The sequence below is a fragment of the Carettochelys insculpta genome, chromosome 4, assembly GCF_033958435.1.
Source record: "Carettochelys insculpta isolate YL-2023 chromosome 4, ASM3395843v1, whole genome shotgun sequence".
In the NCBI taxonomy this organism is placed as follows: Eukaryota; Metazoa; Chordata; order Testudines; family Carettochelyidae; genus Carettochelys; species Carettochelys insculpta.
In genome coordinates, this window is record NC_134140.1 from 117,798,375 (window position 1) to 117,818,008 (window position 19,634).

The window sequence follows — 19,634 nt, forward strand, 5'->3', positions numbered from 1 at the left end:
CCATTAAAAAAAACTTATCCTCCCACTCACCAACCCCTTTCTGACATTCAGTTCTGAATACTCACTCAGACACCTGAAAAATAGATTCTTCCCTATCTACTCATCCCTGGGTAGAACTGTGCCATCTTCAAATTAAGCCCTCAGTTATGATTTAAGTTCTCAGAAAGGAAGGATAGCCAGTGATCATCATGTTAACCTGGGACTAGAAATGCTCAGCTTTGAGTCTCTGGCTCCACCGAGGCCTACTCATATTACCCTGAGAAAATCATTTAGTTCGCTTGTAAACTGGTGATAGAAGTTTCCTATCTCACAGGGGTGCTTTGAAAATAAATACATTAAAGATTAATAAGTTATCAGACACTATAGTAGTGGGGACCATATAAAAGTGCCATAGACAGATACATATATGTAGCTCCACTGAAGACGCACAAGCGAGACAGAGGTCTTAGTATGAGGACAGTGTAACAGAATAAGTTTCAGTGAAAGAGAGTAGAGCTGTCACTTTGTAGTACAGATGGGCTTAAAAACAAGCACCTATACTTTGACAAGGGCAGCCAACAGGGCATCAGGCAGCCCAGCTGAGACTAACAAGAAAGCTCACAAATCTAGCACAAAGTCAGAATGAACTGAAGTTACCTGGAAATTCACCTTCATGAAGGCCCAAAGTCGTAGTTTAAGTTTTTCACTGCAGGGAACTAAAGATTAGGACTATGAAAAAAAAAAAATTTCTACAATAGCCTGTGGGGCTGAAGCCCAGGTTTTTGACTACATTAGGAAAAAAAAATTATATAGCTAGATTGGGTGGGGGGCATGCACACATACACAAAACTTAAGCTGCTGTCTTGTTCTTTGCCTAAATGGGTCTGAAGATCTTTTCCCTTCTAGAGATTATCCCTTTCCTCTCTGTTAAACAGCTGTTCATGTAAATTGTTCAGAAAAAAGCTTAGCCTGACTTGAACAAATACATTTAATATATATTTAAACGTATTTAAATAGACCTTTTAAGCACTTTTCAGGAGTATGGTCATTAACTCTGAAAGTATCTTGTCAAATGGAAATAAGCTTTTGCTAAAAAAAAGTTTTTCTCCATTTACACAAAGTCACCAAAACACACATTGGCTAGGAAATAGGTAGCAAAACCAAAAATTATTACTTGCAACAACTCCCAGTCACTTCTTTGAGGGAAGAGCTCCTTCAGTGTTTGGAGTTTAGCATCTCTAATGTCCTCCTCTTCATCCATGTCGTGTGATTCATCTGCATCATCTGTATGCGTAAATCCAGGTGGTTCATCTTCAGCATCTTCATCAGACTGTTCAGAGCTACCATATAAGGCAAAAAAATATTAAAACTGACTTGTTCTTAGGCATTCTGTTTTACCACCTCTACAGTTTTTCACTGTGTACTGAAAATGTAAGGCTATACAAGCTAATCTTTATACAATGTAGCTGTTAGTACATTACCATTCTTAGAAAGAGACTACAAACAATTTAGAAGATCTGAAACCACACAACGTAGCCCTTTCCATCAACAGGTAATATTGTTAGTTCCATCAGAGCTTATTCGTAAATGGAAATTGTTTAAGGTATTATCACATCTCAAATTCAGAAAGGTCCATGTAGTGAGCCGGTATGGCCTCCTGCTGACTCAAGAGGCCGAGGAGGCTGCGCAGAGGCCCTGGTGGGCGGGCCTGGAGCCAGAACACCACTGGCCCGCCCCTCAGAGGGCAGGGCCTAGGGCCAGAAGGGCCAAGGGCAGGGCTCGGGACCCATTAAAGCCTGGGCCTCCAGGCAGGGAGGAAGGGCCTGCGCGAACTCCCCAGCGCCAGGGGCAGAGGGCCTGCCGCCACCCGGCCGGGCCAGAGGAGCAAGCCCCCAGCAGCCCAGAGCAACCACGGATCCAGATGCCCCAGGGGGACTACCCGCACTTCCCAGACCTGCCAGGACCCTCATGCCGGTGGAGACCCCCCGCCTTGGAGGAAACCCCGGACGCTGCCCGACCGGTGAGGGTGAGCGACCACAAGGGGCCAGGAGCAGCCTGCCCCGGAGCCCCGGCAGACCCCTGTAGCCCCCAGGCCCAGGATCACCGTGGGCCCACCGTGCTACCGCCGCCAGACTACCCCAATGATGTGGACATGACCAACTGGCCGGACCCCCCAAAGGTGGACGATCTGCAGGAGGCCAACCCCATGGGACCCCCAGGCCAGATGGACTGGGACCTTCCTCCGGTGGAGGTAGAGGTAGGAAGTGACCCGGGGAACGACACTCCCAAACCCATGGCGGTGTGTTGCGCCTGGATCCCCACTGCCGTGTTGTGTGTGAGCGACCCCCCAGGGCCCCGGGCTGGGTCGCAGTGGAGTGGGAGGGCCTGCGACCCCCTACCCCCTCCTTGATGGGGCAAGCCAGTGCTGGGCCCGCGCTCCAAACCCTTGTGCTGCTGCCCCGCCCCAAACTGAGTGCTGGGCCTGCGCTTAAACCCTTGTGCTGCTGCCCCGCCCCAAACTGAGGGCTGGGCCTGTGCTCAAACCCTTGAGCTGCCGCCCCGCCCCGAACTGGGGGGGCTGGGCCAGTGTTATAACCCTTTTTTGGTTGCCACCCCGCCCTGGGCCAAGGGCTGGGCATCCCAGGACTTCTACATGTGGTGAAGAATGTGGGTACTCGGTCCCCACCCCTGACGTAAGGGGTGAGGGAGTGGGCTCGCGGGCCCACAGAGCAGAAGAAGTCCTCAGACTGTGCGGGTAACTATCCACTTTTTTTTTTTGTTTGTTTGTTTGTTCTTGCTATCCCCGCTCCAATGATGGAGATTGACAAGCTGCTGACGTACTTAGCAGAAAGTCAGCAAAAGAAGCAGACTGCCCAGCTACAGCAGCAACAGCAGCTGCTCCAGCAGCCGGGAGCACAGCAGACACAGCTGCTGACTGAACTGATGGCCCAGAACCAGGAGCACCAGAGACAATGTTTGCAGCAACTGGCAGCCCTGGTGCCATTGCCGACCGAACCACGGCAGGAAACCCAAGGGGAGGGCCCTGCATCAGTCCTGCCGGTACGGTTAACAAAGATGGGTACAGCGGATGATCCAGAGGCCTTCCTAGTCACCTTTGAACGAGTAGCAGTGGTGGCTGGGTGGCCTCGGAACCAGTGGGCTACATTGCTGGCCCCTTATTTGACCGGGGGAGCCCAGAGGGCTTATCGGGCACTATCTATTGAAGACGCCCAAGATTATGACCGGGTGAAAGCAGCCGTCCTCGATGCCCTGGACATTAGCCCTGAGACATTCCACCGGCGGTTCTGGACCCTGACCTATGCCCCGGGGGCTCGGCCGCGGTGCGTGGCACAGGAGTTGAGGGATGCGTGCCGGTGGTGGCTACAACCGGAGGTGAGGACCCCCACAGAGCTCATAGGGCAGGTCGTTCTGGAGCAGTTCCTCTGCATTCTCCCACCAAGAGGGCGGGCTTGGGTGCAGCGCCACCGACCAACCACCATTCAAGCTGCCATCAACCTCATGGAGGACTTCCTCGCCGCGGAGGAGCCAGAGGCACCCACAGGCTCGGCCCCGTCATCACAGCCCCCGCACCGGGGAGTCGAGAAGCAAGGGGAGCCCCGCTCCAAACTGCCCAGCCTGCTACGGGAATCACCTGGTCTTCATTGGAATCCGCCGCGGAAGCCAGTCCCCGGTAATCCCCAGGTGGGACCTGAGGGGGCCACCAACATGCGGCCACCAGGTCCAGGGGGGCACCAGACCCACGGGGGGACCCAACCCGCGCTAGGACCCTGCTTCATCTGTGGGCAACGGGGACATCTCCAAAGGGACTGTCCAGAACACTTCTGTAGTTTTGGCCGGGTATGGACAGCCGAAAGGAGGGCCCAGCCCCCGCAGGCGCCCCCGATTACGGTCCCGGTCCTCGTCGGAATGGAGTCCACGACCGCCTTAGTGGACTCAGGATGCAGCCAGACCCTGGTCCGCTGACAGGGCAGCCTGGAGGCTGACCCTGTTCTAGGGACCATTCAACTACAGTGCATCCATGGCGACACGCGCCCATACCCCAGAATACGGGTGGCCCTGACCGTTGCGGGGGTGACCCATCAGGTGGTGGCTGGCTTAGCGTCCCAACTGGCGTACCCAGTAGTATTAGGGCGGGACTGGCCGGGCTTCGTAGGCATCGTCCGCCCGGCCGCCAGACTTAAGGGAGAAGCAACCCCTGTCCTGGAGGGGAATACGCCGGAGGATCCGCCCGAGGAGAGGGTAGGGCTGGATCTGGGACCCCTAACTGAAGGCTCAAAGGGGACCAGCCCTGACAACGGGGTAACCTCAGATTTCTGCCAGGACCAGAGAGACGACCCCACGCTAAGCCGGGCCTACGCCCAGGTTGTGGCAGTCGACGGGGTGGCAACGGACCCCCAGCTCGTGGCACAGTGGCCCCACTTCGAGCTGCGCCAGGAACGGCTGTACCGGGTGGACCGGGACCCCCAGACCCAGGAGCAACGAACGCAGCTACTGGTGCCGAAATGCCACCGACGGGCCGTAATGAAGTTGGCCCATGATATCCCCGCCGCCGGTCACTTGGGCCAAGAAAAGACATTAGCCCGGATACTTTCCCGGTTCTTTTGGCCAGGGGTCCACCAGGAGGTCAAGAACTATTGCAGTTCCTGACCCGTGTGCCAACTTGCTGCTCCCCCGCGGGTCCCTAAGGCCCCGTTAATCCCAATGCCAGTTGTGGGGACCCCGTTTGAGCGGGTGGCCATGGATCTGGTGGGCCCGCTCCCTAAGACCGTGGCGGGGTATCAGTTCGTGTTGGTCCTCGTAGACTATGCCACCCGTTTCCCAGAAGCCATCCCACTGCGCAATATTATGACCCGCACCATCGCGGGAGAGCTAATAAAGATCTTCACCCGAGTAGGGCTGCCAAGGGAACTTCTCACCGATCAGGGAACCAATTTTACATTCCGCCTGATGAAGCAGGTCTGTGCGCTCTTGGGGATTAAACAACTACATACCTTTGTGTACCACCCCCAGACAGATGGCCTGGTAGAACACTTTAACCGTACTCTGAAGGATATGATGCGCAAATTTCCACCAGAGGACCTGCGCCGGTGCGACCAGCTGCTACCTCCCTTGCTTTTGGTCACCTGGGAGGTTCCCCAGTCCTCCACGCGCTTCTCTCCGTTCAAGTTACTGTACAGACGCTGCCCCCCAGCGAGTACTCGACCTTATGTGGGAGGTCTGGGAGCAAACCGCGTCCCCCTCAAAGGGGCTACTAGAGTATGTCTTCCAGCTCCAGAAGCACCTTGAACAGGTGGGGGCCCTCGCGGAGGAAAACCTGAAAGCTGCGCAGGCGTCCCAAGCCCGAACGTACAAGCGGGAGGCGCGGAGCCACTGGTTCGAGCCAGGGGACCGGGTCTTAGTCCAGCTACCCTCCAGCAAATCGAAGTTGCTGGCTAGGTGGCAGGGACCTTATGAGATTATTCGAGCCGCGAGGCCTGTTACCTATGAAGTTCACCAACCAGACCGCCGAAAGAAAACGCAGCGGTACCATGTCAACCTCTTAAAACCATGGCGGGACCAGGAGGGCTTCATGATAAATCCCTGCCCCCCGGACCCCAAATTGGGACTCCAGGTGCCTCGCGGGGAGGAACTGGCACAACCGGCCCTTGGGGCAATGTTGACAGAAGAACAACAGAAGCAGGCCCAGTGCCTCCTCCAAGCGTTCCAGGATAACTTTACCGCCCTCCCCAGACACACCTCCCTGGTCTGCCATGTTATCTGTACGGAGCCTGGGAAGGTGGTGAGCGACACCACGCGCCCACTACCCTTCCAGATGCGGGAAGTAGTGGAAGAGGAGGTACGGGCAATGCTGGCCCTGGGAGTGATAGAACCATCCCAAAGTGAGTGGCGCAGCCCCGTAGTACTCGTGCCTAAGCCCGACGGCACTCGGAGATTCTGCATCGACTTTAGGCGGGTGAACGGGATCTCCAAATTTGACGCGTATCCAATGCCCTGGGTTGACGAATTGTAGGGACGTCTGGGGGGCAGCCTGCTATTTCAGCACCCTCGACCTCAGTAAAGGGTACTGGCAGATCCCCTTAGCGCCTTCTTCGCGAGAGAAGATGGCCTTTGCCACTCCATCAGGCCTGTACCAATTTACCCAGATGCCCTTTGGTTTCCACGGCGCCCCGGCGACCTTCCAGCAGCTGATGGACCGTCTACTTCAGCCCCACCGGGACTACGCCGCGGCCTACCTCGATGACTTCGTGGTATATACTCGCCATTGGGAGGAACACCTGGACCGGGTGGCCGCAGTCCTTAGGTCCCTGAGGGCAGCCAGCCTGACGATGAATCCGAAGAAGTGCTGTATTGGGTGGCAAGACACGACCTATCTCGGGTACACCATAGGAGGGGGCCAGGTAAAGCCCCTCGTGGACAAGGTGCAAGCCCTGGTGGCCTGTCCTCCCCCCAATACCAAACGGCAGGTACGACCATTCTTGGGACTGGCAGGTTACTATCGACGCTTTATCCCATAGTTTGCCTCAATCGCCGCCCCCGACGCCGCTGTTGACAAAGGCCAAGCCGCAAAGGGTGGTGTGGACCGCAGCTACGGAGAAGGTGTTCCGAACATTGAAACAGTGCCTAATGCAGGAACCCGTCCTCTACAGCCCCGACTTCACCCGTCCGTTTATCCTGCAAACTGATGCCTCGGGGGTAGGCCTAGGGGCCGTCCTATCCCAGGAGATTAACGGGGAAGATCACCCGGTAGTCTATATAAGCCAGAAGCTTTTCTCAAGAGAACAACGCTACACGGTAATAGAAGGGGGAGGCCCTGGCTGTGAAGTGGGCCTGTGATGCCCTTAGATATTACCTCTTGGGAGCCCCCTTCACCCTAGTTACGGACCATGCTCCTTTACAGTAGCTGTCCCGGATGAAGGACACCAACACCCGAATCACGTGTTGGTATTTGGCGTTGCAGCCTTACGCCTTTGATGTACGTCATCGGGCAGGTAAGGACCATACAAATGCTGACTTCCTTTCCTGCCTGGGGGAGATGGAGGAGTTCGCCCTCATGGCATAGGAGATGGACTTGGGGGTGGTGGGGAGTGTAGTGAGCCGGTATGGCCTCCTGCTGACTCAGAGGCCGAGGAGGCTGCGCAGAGGCCCTGGTGGGTGGGCCCGCAGCCAGAACACCACTGGCCCACCCCTCAGAGGGCAGGGCCTAAGGCCAGAAGGGCCAAGAGCAGGGCTCAGGACCCATTAAAGCCTGGGCCTCCAGGCAGGGAGGAAGGGCCTGCGCGAGCTCCCCGGCGCCAGGGGCAGAGGGCCTGCTGCTGCCCAGTTGGGCTGGAGGAGCAAACCCCCAGTGGCCCAGAGCAACCATGGATCCAGATGCCCCAGGGGGACTACCCGCACTTCCCAGACCTGCCAGGACCCTCATGCCGGTGGAGACCCCCCGCCTTGGAGGAAACCCTGGACGCTGCCCGACCGGCAAGGGTGAGCGACCACGAGGGGCCAGGAGTCGCTTGCCCCGGAGCCCCGGCAGACCCCTGTAGCCCCCAGGCCCAGGATCACCGCGGGCCCACCGTGCTACCGCCGCCAGACTACCCCAATGACGTGGACATGACCGACTGGCCAGAGCCCCCAAAGGTGGACGATCTGCAGGAGGCCGACCCCGCGGGACCCCTTGACCAGATGGACTGGGACCTTCCCCCGGTGGAGGTAGAGGTAGGAAGTGGCCCGGGGAACGACGCTCCCAAACCCATGGCGGTGTGTTGCAGCCTGGATCCCCACCGCCATGTTGTGTGTGAGCGACCCCCAGGGCCCCGGGCCGGGTCGCAGTGGAGTGGGAGGGCCTGCGACCCCCTACCCCCTCCTTGATGGGGCAAGCCAGTGCTGGGCCTGCACTTAAACCCTTGTGCTGCTGCCCCGCCCCAAACTGAGTGCTGGGCCTGCGCTTAAACCCTTGTGCTGCTGCCCCGCCCCAAACTGAGAGCTGGGCCGGGATTGTATTACAACTGTGAACTGCTGCCCTGCCCTGGACTGAGGGCTGGGCTGGGATTGTGTTACAACTGTGAACTGCCGCCCCGCCCCGGACTGGGGGGCTGGGCCGGTGTTATAACCCTTTTTTGGTTGCCGCCCCGCCCTGGGCCAAGGGCTGGGCGTCCCAGGACTTCTACAGTCCAATATAAATATTACCCAGAGATAAGAGAGTGGACAGGGCCTATACAAAATTAGTTGAGGAAGGAACCATTCCATATCCAAGATGTTAGAAAATGAAATACCTTACATATTAAAACATGGCTCCATCTTGTAGTGTAAACAGAATCTAATAGTTAAAACAATGTTCCTGAAATATACCAAAGCCTTGGATACATCCACATCTATAAATCTATCTTAGGAACAACTGGCAACCCAACAAAGTGGAACCACCTTTCAGTTTGTGTTTAATTTTGTAGCACAGGCTGGACATCAGTGCAAGTCTTCAACATCACTGCCTTATTTAGCTACATAGATGTTCAGTTTCTGCTTTGCTGTGCTAAACTTCATCATTTTTAACAGTCAGGCTTGCTTATGAAGAAGATAGCACCAAGTCAACTGAAATTAATTAAGTGTCTGCATAGAAGTTGGGGCAGAAGAGAGTAAAAGCTAAAAATGTTGCTGTTTTTCTCTGACCATGGCTATATGATTTCCCATTACACCGCAATGTCTGAATAACCAGAATGCTAAGTGTAATCAAATATGACTTGTAAAAGATCCCTGCAAAAGTTTGAGAAAATATTTATTTTTTCCAAACACTATCCTGAAACTAGTCTTTAAAAAGCTAAGCACACGCAAAATATATACACCTGGCCAACAGCACAAACTGTACCAAGGGGGGAAAAAAAAAAAACTTTCCAGCTTCAGTTAGGGATCAGTTTATGCCCCTAAGCAGCAAGATGAGTATCCCTCATAACACGTAAATACAGTGAAGGTGCAAATGGTAGTTCTATTAATATATTTAAAATCCTCTTTACTTCAATAGCCGCAGGAAAAGAATATTTGTATTAATTCCAAAGAAAAATCTTCTGAAAAGTTATACTAACTAAATCCCAACGTGCTTACTCAATTGCGTATAAACATCAAAGCACTTGACAATAAGGTAGTAAATAATTAAGGATATCATAAAATCGTACATTGCTCACATAATGCATACTTAATCACAAAACAAAAGTTTATTTTCAACCCATGAACTGGATTTTTTTCAATATATCTCAGGCATCTCAGTTGAGATTGCCTGAGAGACTTGGTTTTCAGTGACTTACTACTTCACCAAACTAATTACTATGGCTAAATTTTTCATACTAGATGTCTTCTTAAAACAGACTTTGTTAAAAAAGTTTTAGCTAGAATAATTTAGCTGTCTGAGGCTACGTCTACACATGAAGCCTACATCGAAGTAGCTTATTTTGATGTAGCAACATCGAAATAGGCTATTTCGATGACTAACGTCTACACGTCCTCCAGGGCTGGCAACGTCGATGTTCAACTTCGACGTTGCGCAGCACCACATCAAAATAGGCGCTGCGAGGGAACGTCTACACGCCAAAGTAGCACACATCGAAATAAGGGTGCCAGGCACAGCTGCAGACAGGGTCACAGGGTGGACTCAACAGCAAGCCGCTCCCTTAAAGGGCCCCTCCCAGACACAGTTGCACTAAACAACACAAGATACACAGAGCCGACAACTGGTTGCAGACCCTGTGCCTGCAGCATGGATCCCCAGCTGCCGCAGCAGCAGCCAGAAGCCCTGGGCTAAGGGCTGCTGCCCACGGTGACCATAGAGCCCTGCAGGGGCTGGAGAGAGAGCATCTCTCAACCCCTCAGCTGATGGCCGCCATGGCGGACCCCGCTATTTCGAAGTTGCGGGACGCGCAATGACTACACGGTCCCTACTTCAACGTTGAACGTCGAAGTAGGGCGCTATCCCCATCTCCTGATGAGGATAGCGACTTCGACGTCTCGCCGCCTAACGTCGAAGTTAACTTCGAAATAGCGCCCGACGCGTGTAGCCATGACGGGAGCTATTTCGAAGTTAGTGCCGCTACTTGGAAGCAGCGTGCACGTGTAGACACGGCTTCAGTGAGCAAAACTAAGAAAAGACAGTTTACCTATGACAAAAAATTACAACCATTTACTGAAACACTTACAATGCAACATGCATTGGAGTAGGAATTTGAAATTTGGCAAGTGTGGTGGCAAGAAGGCTGCTCACATGTCAGGGTGACCATCCCTGGAAACAAGCCCCCAAGTTTGGCCAAGTACAATCCCTCTGAAAAAACAGTTGTTTGCTTAATTAAGACTTGTTAGCATTTAACAGCTAAATTCTTTCAAAATTCTGTTTGCATTACCTCTACCTTTATGTCCCTAGCACACCTTTATGCCCTCAGCACATCTCTGTCACTTGAGCTAATGGTGTCATTGTAACCAACAGCAGGAGGAACTTGTCATCCGTTACATTAGGGGACTCAAACTCACAGCCCATCTATGGGCTGGTGCATATTTCTGGTGGCCTGAAAATGGGTGTGTGTGTCCCTGTCCCCAAAGCCTCACTCCTTCCTGCCACTGCCCCCCTCCCATGCACTATATCCCATGCCCTCAGGGATGTGGCCTCTGAGGTTACTTGTGGGGGGCTGGTATGGTGCAGCAGCAGCAGTCCAACCCCCCTGCACTCCCTGCAGTGCACTCGTTCCACTTCTCCGTGGCTCCCAGTGCAGCAGGGAGTGGGGGAGGGATGGGCTCGACCACTGTTGCTGCTCCGTGCCAGGGCCCGCCCTGTAGCCTCCAAAGTCATGTCCCTCGAGGGAGGGTTAGGGTGCAGTGAAGGAGAGAGAGTGGTATGGTGGTAGGAAGGGGTGGGACTTGGCAGGCAGGTACAGACACACTAGGACTTCTGGGCCAGACTGAACAGAAACTCTAGTCTGTAGATGGCCCACAACCTGTGAATTTGAAACGCTGCTATACAAGGTTCAGCTACTCCCTCTCCACTGGTTTCACAGCTATTTACTGGACAGAAAAAAAATGCTGAGATACAAGAAGTGGCCTCCATTCCAGGGTCTAGAAGGGTTTGTGTTCACATGGTTACAGGCCCTTCTGGCTTTGCTCTTTCCACTGTCTCCTTGGCTGTATCCACACTAGCATTCCTATTTCAAAAGATGCATGCAAATGAGGGAAATTTAAAATGCAAATGAGGTGCAGATTTACATATCTGGTGCCTCATTTGCATATTCTTTTGAAAGAGCTTCTTTCAAAAGAAGAAGAGCAGTGTAGACATGGCTCTTTCTAAAGCAATCCCCATCTTCAAAAGAGCCATGTCTGCATTGCTTTTTTTTTCGAAAGAAGCTGTTTCAAACAAATATGCAAATGAGGTGCCAGATATGCAAATACGCACCTTATTTGCATTTTCAATTTCCCTCATTTGAATGTCTCTTTCAAAAGACATGTGCCTTAAATATTGAGTCTGTTCTGGTATGGCTATGATCTGAAGAAGTGGGTCTGTCCCACGAAAGCTGATCACCTAATATATTATTTTGTTAGTCTTAAAGTGCTACTGGACTGCTTTTTTGTTTTGATAGTACATAGACCAGGACCGCTATCTCCCTCTTACTATTCGAAAGAGGAATGCTAGTGTAGACATAGCCCTTCTCTTCCTACTCACCAAACAGCTGGAAGCAGAAATGTCTGTTACCGCTTTGAAGTTTGGAGAGGGTGTTTAGAGGATCTAACAGCAACCACAGTTTCACCGCAAATGGAAAAAGGAAGCAACAGTAGACAGAGAAACAGAAACTGTTCAGCCTGTGTTTGTCTGTTTTTCAACAGAGAAAGAGAGAATCATGTTAATCAGTATTCTAACAACAGAACAGCAATCACATGGCACTTTAAAGACTAATGAAATTTTTTATTTTGTTAGGCCGTTTCTACACATGGCACTTATTCTGGAAGGTCTCTTGAGGAAGATCCTCTTCAACCCTTCTTCCAGAAGAGTGCAACTACACACGCACTGGCACTCCTCTGGAAAAACGGGGCAGGAAACAATGCGGATGGGGTCACACAGCCAGGGAGCCTTTCCGGGGCCGCTGGCCACATGGCCCCTTAAAGGGCCCCACCCAAACAGCCCCTCCCTGCAAACGCCGCTGAGGCCAGCCACATCTGTGCCCAGTAAGCCAGACCCAGGTCCCTGTCCAGTGCCCGCTGACCAGCAGGCATGGACCCCCAGCAGCTGCAGACCAGCAGGCTTGCCCTCATCCACAGGCTAGCCATCCTCCTGGCCACCCTCCTCAGCTTCCTGTGGAGAGAGGGGCCCTGGTCCATGGGCCCTGAACCCCCACCGCCCCTGCTGAGCCCCCTTAGGCCAGTCCAGCACATCTGGACCCACGCCACCAGCACAGACTGGTGGGTCGGGGTTGTCATGGGAGAGTGGGACAATGACCACTGGCTGCAGAACTTGTGGATGAAGAAAGAGACCTTCCTCGAGATCTGCAGCTGGCCTGCCCCCATGCTAAGATGCCAGGACACCTGGATGAGGCCGACCCTCTCCCCGGAGAAGCGCATGGCCATCGCCATATGGAAATTGGCCACCCTGGACAGCTAGCAATCCACTGGGCAGCAATTTGGGGTGGGCACATCCACCATCGGGGCTGTCGTCCTCCAGGGAAACCCAGCCCCAGCCCCAGCCCCACCAAGGGACCGGTGGGCTCCGGGGACCCCAGGCACTGATTTGGAGGGGTCAGGGCCAGGGGGCAGGCAGGCGTAGCCCAGAGGGGATACCGCATGACCACTGCCGGAGGGGTCCTCCAGCAGGGGGGAGCCCAGTAGGGAGGGAAGGGGGTGGAAGGGGAAGGGGGCAGGGACTCCCCTGCATACACCCATGAGTGAGCCCATTCCCCGTTCCCCTGCAGGTCGTGAGGCCATCAACCACATGCTGGTGCAGCGGCTGGTGCGCATCAGGGACCTGGACGGAGTTGTCAAGGGCTTCACCATGCTCAGGTTCCCCCAGTGCTTCGGGGCGACTGATGGGATGCATATCCCCATCAGGGCCCTGTCCACAGGGGTGGCCAATACGTCACCTGCACGGGGTACCACTCCATCGTGCTCCAGGTGGTGGTGGACGCCCATGGGAAGTTCATGGACATTTATGTTGGCTGGCCGGGCAGGGCACATGATGCACAGATCCTGCAGAATTCTGCCTTGTTCCACAGGATGGAGGCTGGGACATTTGTGGCCCGGAGTGAGCATGCAGTCAGGGATGTTGTAATGCCTCTCTGCCTCGTGGGTGACCCTGCCTACCCACTCCAGCCCTGGTTGATGTGCCCATACATGGGCCACCTCACACCCTCCCAGGAGCTGTTTAAAGCTCAGCTCACATGGGCCTAGTATCCCATTAAATGCACTTTCGGCCGTCTGCAGGCGCAGTTCAGGTGTCTCCTCACGCGCTTCGATGTGGGAGTAGAGAATGTCCCACAGGTCGTGGCTGCCTGCTGCACGCTCCACAACCTCATCGAGGCACATGAGGGGACCCTGCACGAGGGATGGATGGTGGAGCTGGCCCCCTGCTACCAGCAGTCCACTGCAGCCCCCCAACAAGCGGCTCGACTGTGACAGGCTCCAGATCTGTGAGGCGCTTCGGGAGGCATTCAGCCGAGGGGACTACTAATCCTTGCACCCCTCCTCACTGACCCCCGCTGCACACACCCCACACCCCTCCAAACCCCTACCCTCCCCTACAGTAATCAGAGACACAGGTGGTGCAAAATGCAAACATGTATTTAACCCTCAACTTTTGACAGCAGTGACCAATGTAAATAGGGAATAATAAAAATAATTACCAAAACCTCATACGGCATGAACTATATACATGGGGGTACAGGGGCAGGGGCACTTAAACGTGAACAGGAACTGGGGCAGGAATGGTGAGGGCCCTAATCAAGGGACGGGGTAGAAGGCCACGAGTCCCAGCGGCCACGGGTGCCCCTCCCACCCCAGGTGCATGGTCACCTGCGGGGCTCCGATGGAGCCGGAAGCACCAGCAGGTAGGGCCGATCAGCACCTGGGGCCCAGCCTCAGCAGAGGGGGGTGAGTCGTGGCTTGGGGGACCCTCCACGGGTCCCAGCGTGGCCACAAGCCAGGCTGCGAGGTCCCTCAGTGCAGCATCGGGCAGTCCAGGGGGCATTAGGGTGGCCAGGGCCTCAGGGTCATGGGCTGCAGGGACGTGAGCAGCCGAGGGGTCAGCTGGGGGGCAGGTGGGGTGACCAGTGAGGGAAGCAGCTGGCGGGGCTAGGGGCTGGCCCGCTAGGGTCCCACACACGGTACAGAGCATCCTCACCACCTCCCCCCATGTGTCCCGCCTCCACTGCAACTCGGCCTCGTTGAGGGCCAGCCGCCTTTTGGCGAGGGTGTTCTGAGGCACATGAGGGGACCCTGCACGAGGGATGGATGGTGGAGCCATCCCCCCATGTGTCCCGCCTCCACTGCAACTCGGCCTCGTTGAGGGCCAGCCGCCTTTTGGCGAGGGTGTTCTGAGGCACATGAGGGGACCCTGCACGAGGGATGGATGGTGGAGCTGGCCCCCTGCTACCAGCAGTCCACTGCAGCCCCCCAACAAGCGGCTCGACTGTGACAGGCTCCAGATCTGTGAGGCGCTTCGGGAGGCATTCAGCCGAGGGGACTACTAATCCTTGCACCCCTCCTCACTGACCCCCGCTGCACACACCCCACACCCCTCCAAACCCCTACCCTCCCCTACAGTAATCAGAGACACAGGTGGTGCAAAATGCAAACATGTATTTAACCCTCAACTTTTGACAGCAGTGACCAATGTAAATAGGGAATAATAAAAATAATTACCAAAACCTCATACGGCATGAACTATATACATGGGGGTACAGGGGCAGGGGCACTTAAACGTGAACAGGAACTGGGGCAGGAATGGTGAGGGCCCTAATCAAGGGACGGGGTAGAAGGCCACGAGTCCCAGCGGCCACGGGTGCCCCTCCCACCCCAGGTGCATGGTCACCTGCGGGGCTCCGATGGAGCCGGAAGCACCAGCAGGTAGGGCCGATCAGCACCTGGGGCCCAGCCTCAGCAGAGGGGGGTGAGTCGTGGCTTGGGGGACCCTCCACGGGTCCCAGCGTGGCCACAAGCCAGGCTGCGAGGTCCCTCAGTGCAGCATCGGGCAGTCCAGGGGGCATTAGGGTGGCCAGGGCCTCAGGGTCATGGGCTGCAGGGACGTGAGCAGCCGAGGGGTCAGCTGGGGGGCAGGTGGGGTGACCAGTGAGGGAAGCAGCTGGGGGGGCTAGGGGCTGGCCCGCTAGGGTCCCACACACGGTACAGAGCATCCTCACCACCTCCCCCCATGTGTCCCGCCTCCACTGCAACTCGGCCTCGTTGAGGGCCAGCCGCCTTTTGGCGAGGGTGTTCTGGTGGCAGAGGGCCACGGTGTAGGCCACAACCTCGTCCTCATGGCAGCTGTGTCAGGTCTGGCACACCCGTGGCTGCTGCACAGTGGGAGCTGGTGCAGGCCAAGCTGGTGGGCTGCTAGGTCCTCCAGCCTGAATGGGGCTGGCAGGCCCCGGGCTCCTCATCTGGCTGCCCCGGCCCTCAGATGGTGCCACTGTTACGAGAAAGAGGGTGGAGGTAGAGGGGGGAGTCAGTGCCACATCTGGGACCTGGGTGGCATGGCCCCCATCTCTCTGGCTGGTTACCCCCTCCAGTGACCCACGGGATGGGCATGTGCCAGGGGAGGCCACTTTGCAGGCTTGTGTGCACTTGCCACGGCAGCCCCTGGGGCATGATGCCGGGGCCAGGGCACTGCCCACAGTGGCCCACCCTGGCAACGGGCTTGTGGGAGGGGGCCTAGCCATGGGGGGCTCTGGATGCAGCTATGCTGCCCAGGGGGTGCCTCACCACGCTCAGGGGCGCTCCATGGAAGAGGGAGCCAGGTGCTGCCTGCAGGCATGCGTGTGCCCTGGGCCCTGACCGGGGACGGGCTTCGGGGCCAGGGCTGGGGACCAGGTGTCCCCCTCCCGCCACTGTGCGCACTTACCCGAGGCAGCCTAATATATGTCAGATGATGCTCCACTGGAGGGGGCCTGGCTGTTGGCGGTGGAGGGCTGTGCGATGATAAGGGACCCATCTGTGGACTATCCATCAGATGGGACGTCCACAGTGGCAGGTCCCTCCACCTCCTCCTCCGGTGGGGAAGGGGGATCGGCTGCGGCTCTCTCCATGGTGGTGGGGGGTGCAGAGGCATCATCCACAGCCAGGTGGTCACAAGCTCCCAGTAGAAGGGGCAGCTGACAGGGGCACAGCTGGATCTGCGGGCACTGTCCCAGGCCTGCATGTACCCCTACCACAGTGCCTTCACCTTACACCTCACTTGTTCTGGTGCCCAGGAGGGGTGGCCACAGGAAGCCAGGCCCTGGGTGAGGTGGGCAAAAGCTGGGGCATTCCTCTGGTGCCCGCTGGTGTCCCGGAGGACCTCCTCATCGCGCCAGAGCCCCAGAAGGTCTTGGGCCATTGGCTCAGTCCAGCAGGCGGCCCTCCGTTTTGGAGCCCGGTCTGGGTCTTGGCTGGGTTCCTGGGGCTCCCCTGAGGAGTGCAGAGTGCCGGCCTCATGGCCAGCTCTGTGGGCGGGGACTCGCTGGGCACTGTGGGGCCTCAGGGGAGTGTGGCAGGCAGCCCTGCACGTGCTGCCTGTCTTGCACTCTCAAGCTTCTTGCTATGGGGTCCCCGGGCCCTTGCAGCTTTAAAAGCTGCAAGGACCTGGAGACCATACAGGCCCACTTGGGCTGTCTAGAGCAGCCCCGCTCTCCAGCAGGCTGCCCCACGGAGGACCACTTCTTTCAGAAGCAGCAGTCTGGGAATGTCTACGCATGCCTTCTTCTGGAAGATTCTACCAGAAGAAGGCCCTCTTTCTGATTCTGAAGCAGAGTACAGAATTTGGAAGAGTGGGCACCTCTTCCGGTTTTCTTCCAGAAGAGCGCCTTGCATGTGTAGACACTCCTTAGATCTTCCAGAAGAAGACGCCGTTCTTCTGGAAGATCTTGCCTGTGTAGAAACAGCCTTAATCTTCAAAGAGCTACATGACTGCTGCTTTGTTCTGTTCTTTAAAGTACTCTTTGACCTGATAGTCAACAGCACTACAAACGCAGCAGTTTGCAGTTTCATCTACACTGGCAACTGAGTGACAATTTTGTCATTCACGGGTGCTTAAACCTCACTAGAAGTACTTGCATAAACAGTGCTTTGTCCACAGAAGGCCATTTGTAGAGGGTGGACTTTTTTTTTTTTAAATGAGTGACAGACAAGCAGCTTTTTACACTCCTGACTTTTAGTCCTGTGGCTAGAAGTGTGAAGTGCAGACATACCCTAACACCTGTCATACTTTCAACAATTCCAAAAAACTGAGCCACATATAACTATTTTTGTGCTGAATTCTCTCCACACAATATATAAAGTGTATTGTTTATTATCTTGAAGGAACTCCTGTCCTTCGGCCAACAGTGCTTTCTCAAGGGCAGAGAACCTGAAAAACATCGTGTACTTCTGAAGACTTCCAAAAAATACAATAAAGCAGTGGTTCCCAAACTTTTTGGCATCACATACCCCTTTTGATTTTTGAAAAACCCTCATGCCCTGCAGCTCTTTTTTACTGCGGGCCAGCCACCCCAGCTGCCTCTGAGCCACCTGCCTGAGCCCCCAAAGTCAGGCACCGCCAGACCCTCATCTAACTCCATCCTCCTCCTCCCCTCCAACTCACACTCACTCACCTTTGCAAGAGGCAGCTAGCTCCATGTGGGCCTTCACTGGATGCCTGCTTTTTATAGCGGCTGTGCCAGGTTGCCCACGTGAAATGGCAAAGGCTAAGAGCCAGAAGCAAGGGCCGGCTTTTTCTTGGGTGTGGGGAATGACGAGGGGGGCTGGGTTGCCTCATGCCCCCCCTGGAATTTCTTCATGCCTCCTCAGGGGACACACCATCCAGTTTGGGAAACCATGAAGTAAAGGAACAGCTTCCATTAACTTGAGTCTCTGGTCAATTGATAATTTTCGCACCACATAAGAACTAATCTTTCCATGAAACTAAGATGAAAGCAACCAAGCGTAAGCAAAATCCAATACATAAACACTTCAGCTAACCTTTTAAAATTGAATTTTGGGAAATCCTCATGGTGATGCTTGAATTCACTGAAAATTGCTCCTAATGTGATAAATACAAGAAGTATCATTGAAACTCATGTATTCTGTGATTTCTCCAGTGAGTTAGGTAGTACTCAGAGGAAGACAACTCTAAACAGGCAAGTCTTTTTGAGATGAAAGATCAATACAGCCTGATTAATGAAAACATTCAAAACCAACATGGCATTTAGTCAGCACAAACAAAATGCAAGTAGAACATTCATGAACTCACAGATGAAGATAACAGATACAGAATACTGGTATGGTAAAGACTTACATTACAATCACTTCGCTCATGGGAACATTGTCTTGGTTTGTACTGGAACAATTTGGTGGTCCTTGATCCTCACTATCTGAAGACACATCAATGTACTGTATACCTCTTTGATTCTTGAATGATGATAAATTCTTTGTCCTCTGAGCTTCTGGGGTTTCTGGGACACTAGAATCTTCTGCACAAGATATTTGGGGAATGGAGAAAATACAGATTAATTCAAAAATTTTCACTGCAACTAAAGGCTTACCACAAAAGTTACGATCTTACATTGAAAATCATTGCCTATTCAAATAAAGCTCTTAATATTATGTGCAGAGGCAACATGGGGCGGAGAGAAAAGGGGTGTCACATGTCCCCTCTAAATGCCATGGATGGGAGGGGCTGGTTAACCTGGGGGAAGCCTGGTGCCCACAGCAGGAATCTGGCACCCTGCACTCACTAGAAACGGCAGGGGAAGTGGATCAAGACAGACCCTCAACTGTGCTCTCCCCACCACACCGCTCTTCAGCAGGAAGCAAAGCAATGTAGCATCTGGGAGAACAAAGCAGTGGGGCCACCCTGAGCCGTTTTTCCCCACCGCTACTGGTGAGTGCAAGGGAAAAAAGTACCCCTGCTGCCAGTACCAGATCCTGGGCAGCCTCAGCTGAGGGAAGAGGTGGAGTGAGCGGTGACACAAGAGTGGGGAAAAATCAGGGAGAAGGCAGTGCAAGACTGGGGAGCAAGAGGAGCCTGGGTGTAGGAGGGTTGTCCCAGCCCTTCTCCAGGCTAGGAAGGAGCATGGTAACAAGGCTGGTATACTCTCTCAGTTCACTCCCCCATGTCCCCTCCCTAACTTCTCCATCAGTTGCCTCTGTTTACGGGTTTACAAAATCCAAGGGTTTTCCATCAGGAAGCTTCTCAACTAAGTTCTCTAGTTCACCAAATTCCTGTTTAAATACCCAAAAGCTTTAAACACAAATGTCATTCCAAAACATTAACATGGCTATTACAGTGAACAATTGCTAGGTTACAAACCAAGCTTGTACAATCAAACTTGTAAAAATTCATGGTTATGCAGCTGACCTATTAATTACTTGACCAATGGGATCTTGGATTTGCTGAAACTTACAACAGATGTCAATTTCTACTACAGCTCTCAATTAATTGCAAATAGCTCACACAATTA

General features: G+C 54.3%; 1 protein-coding gene across 5 annotated transcripts in view; it reads right to left on the reverse strand.

Moving 5' to 3' along the window:
- The window catches only part of SMARCAD1 (SNF2 related chromatin remodeling ATPase with DExD box 1), a 109,535-nt gene that overhangs the window by 70,024 nt on the left and 19,877 nt on the right, over window positions 1–19,634 (reverse strand). For 4 of the 5 annotated variants that reach the window (XM_074993593.1, XM_074993592.1, XM_074993590.1 and 1 more), the window contains exons 3-4: window positions 18,470–18,644; window positions 1,154–1,319 (exon numbers count right to left, since the gene is read on the reverse strand). In XM_074993593.1, the coding sequence (XP_074849694.1) occupies window positions 1,154–1,319; window positions 18,470–18,644 (341 nt within the window). Of the gene's footprint in view, window positions 1–1,153; window positions 1,320–11,677; window positions 11,744–18,469; window positions 18,645–19,634 lie in introns of those variants that run through there. The other variant, XM_074993594.1, reaches the window with a different exon arrangement.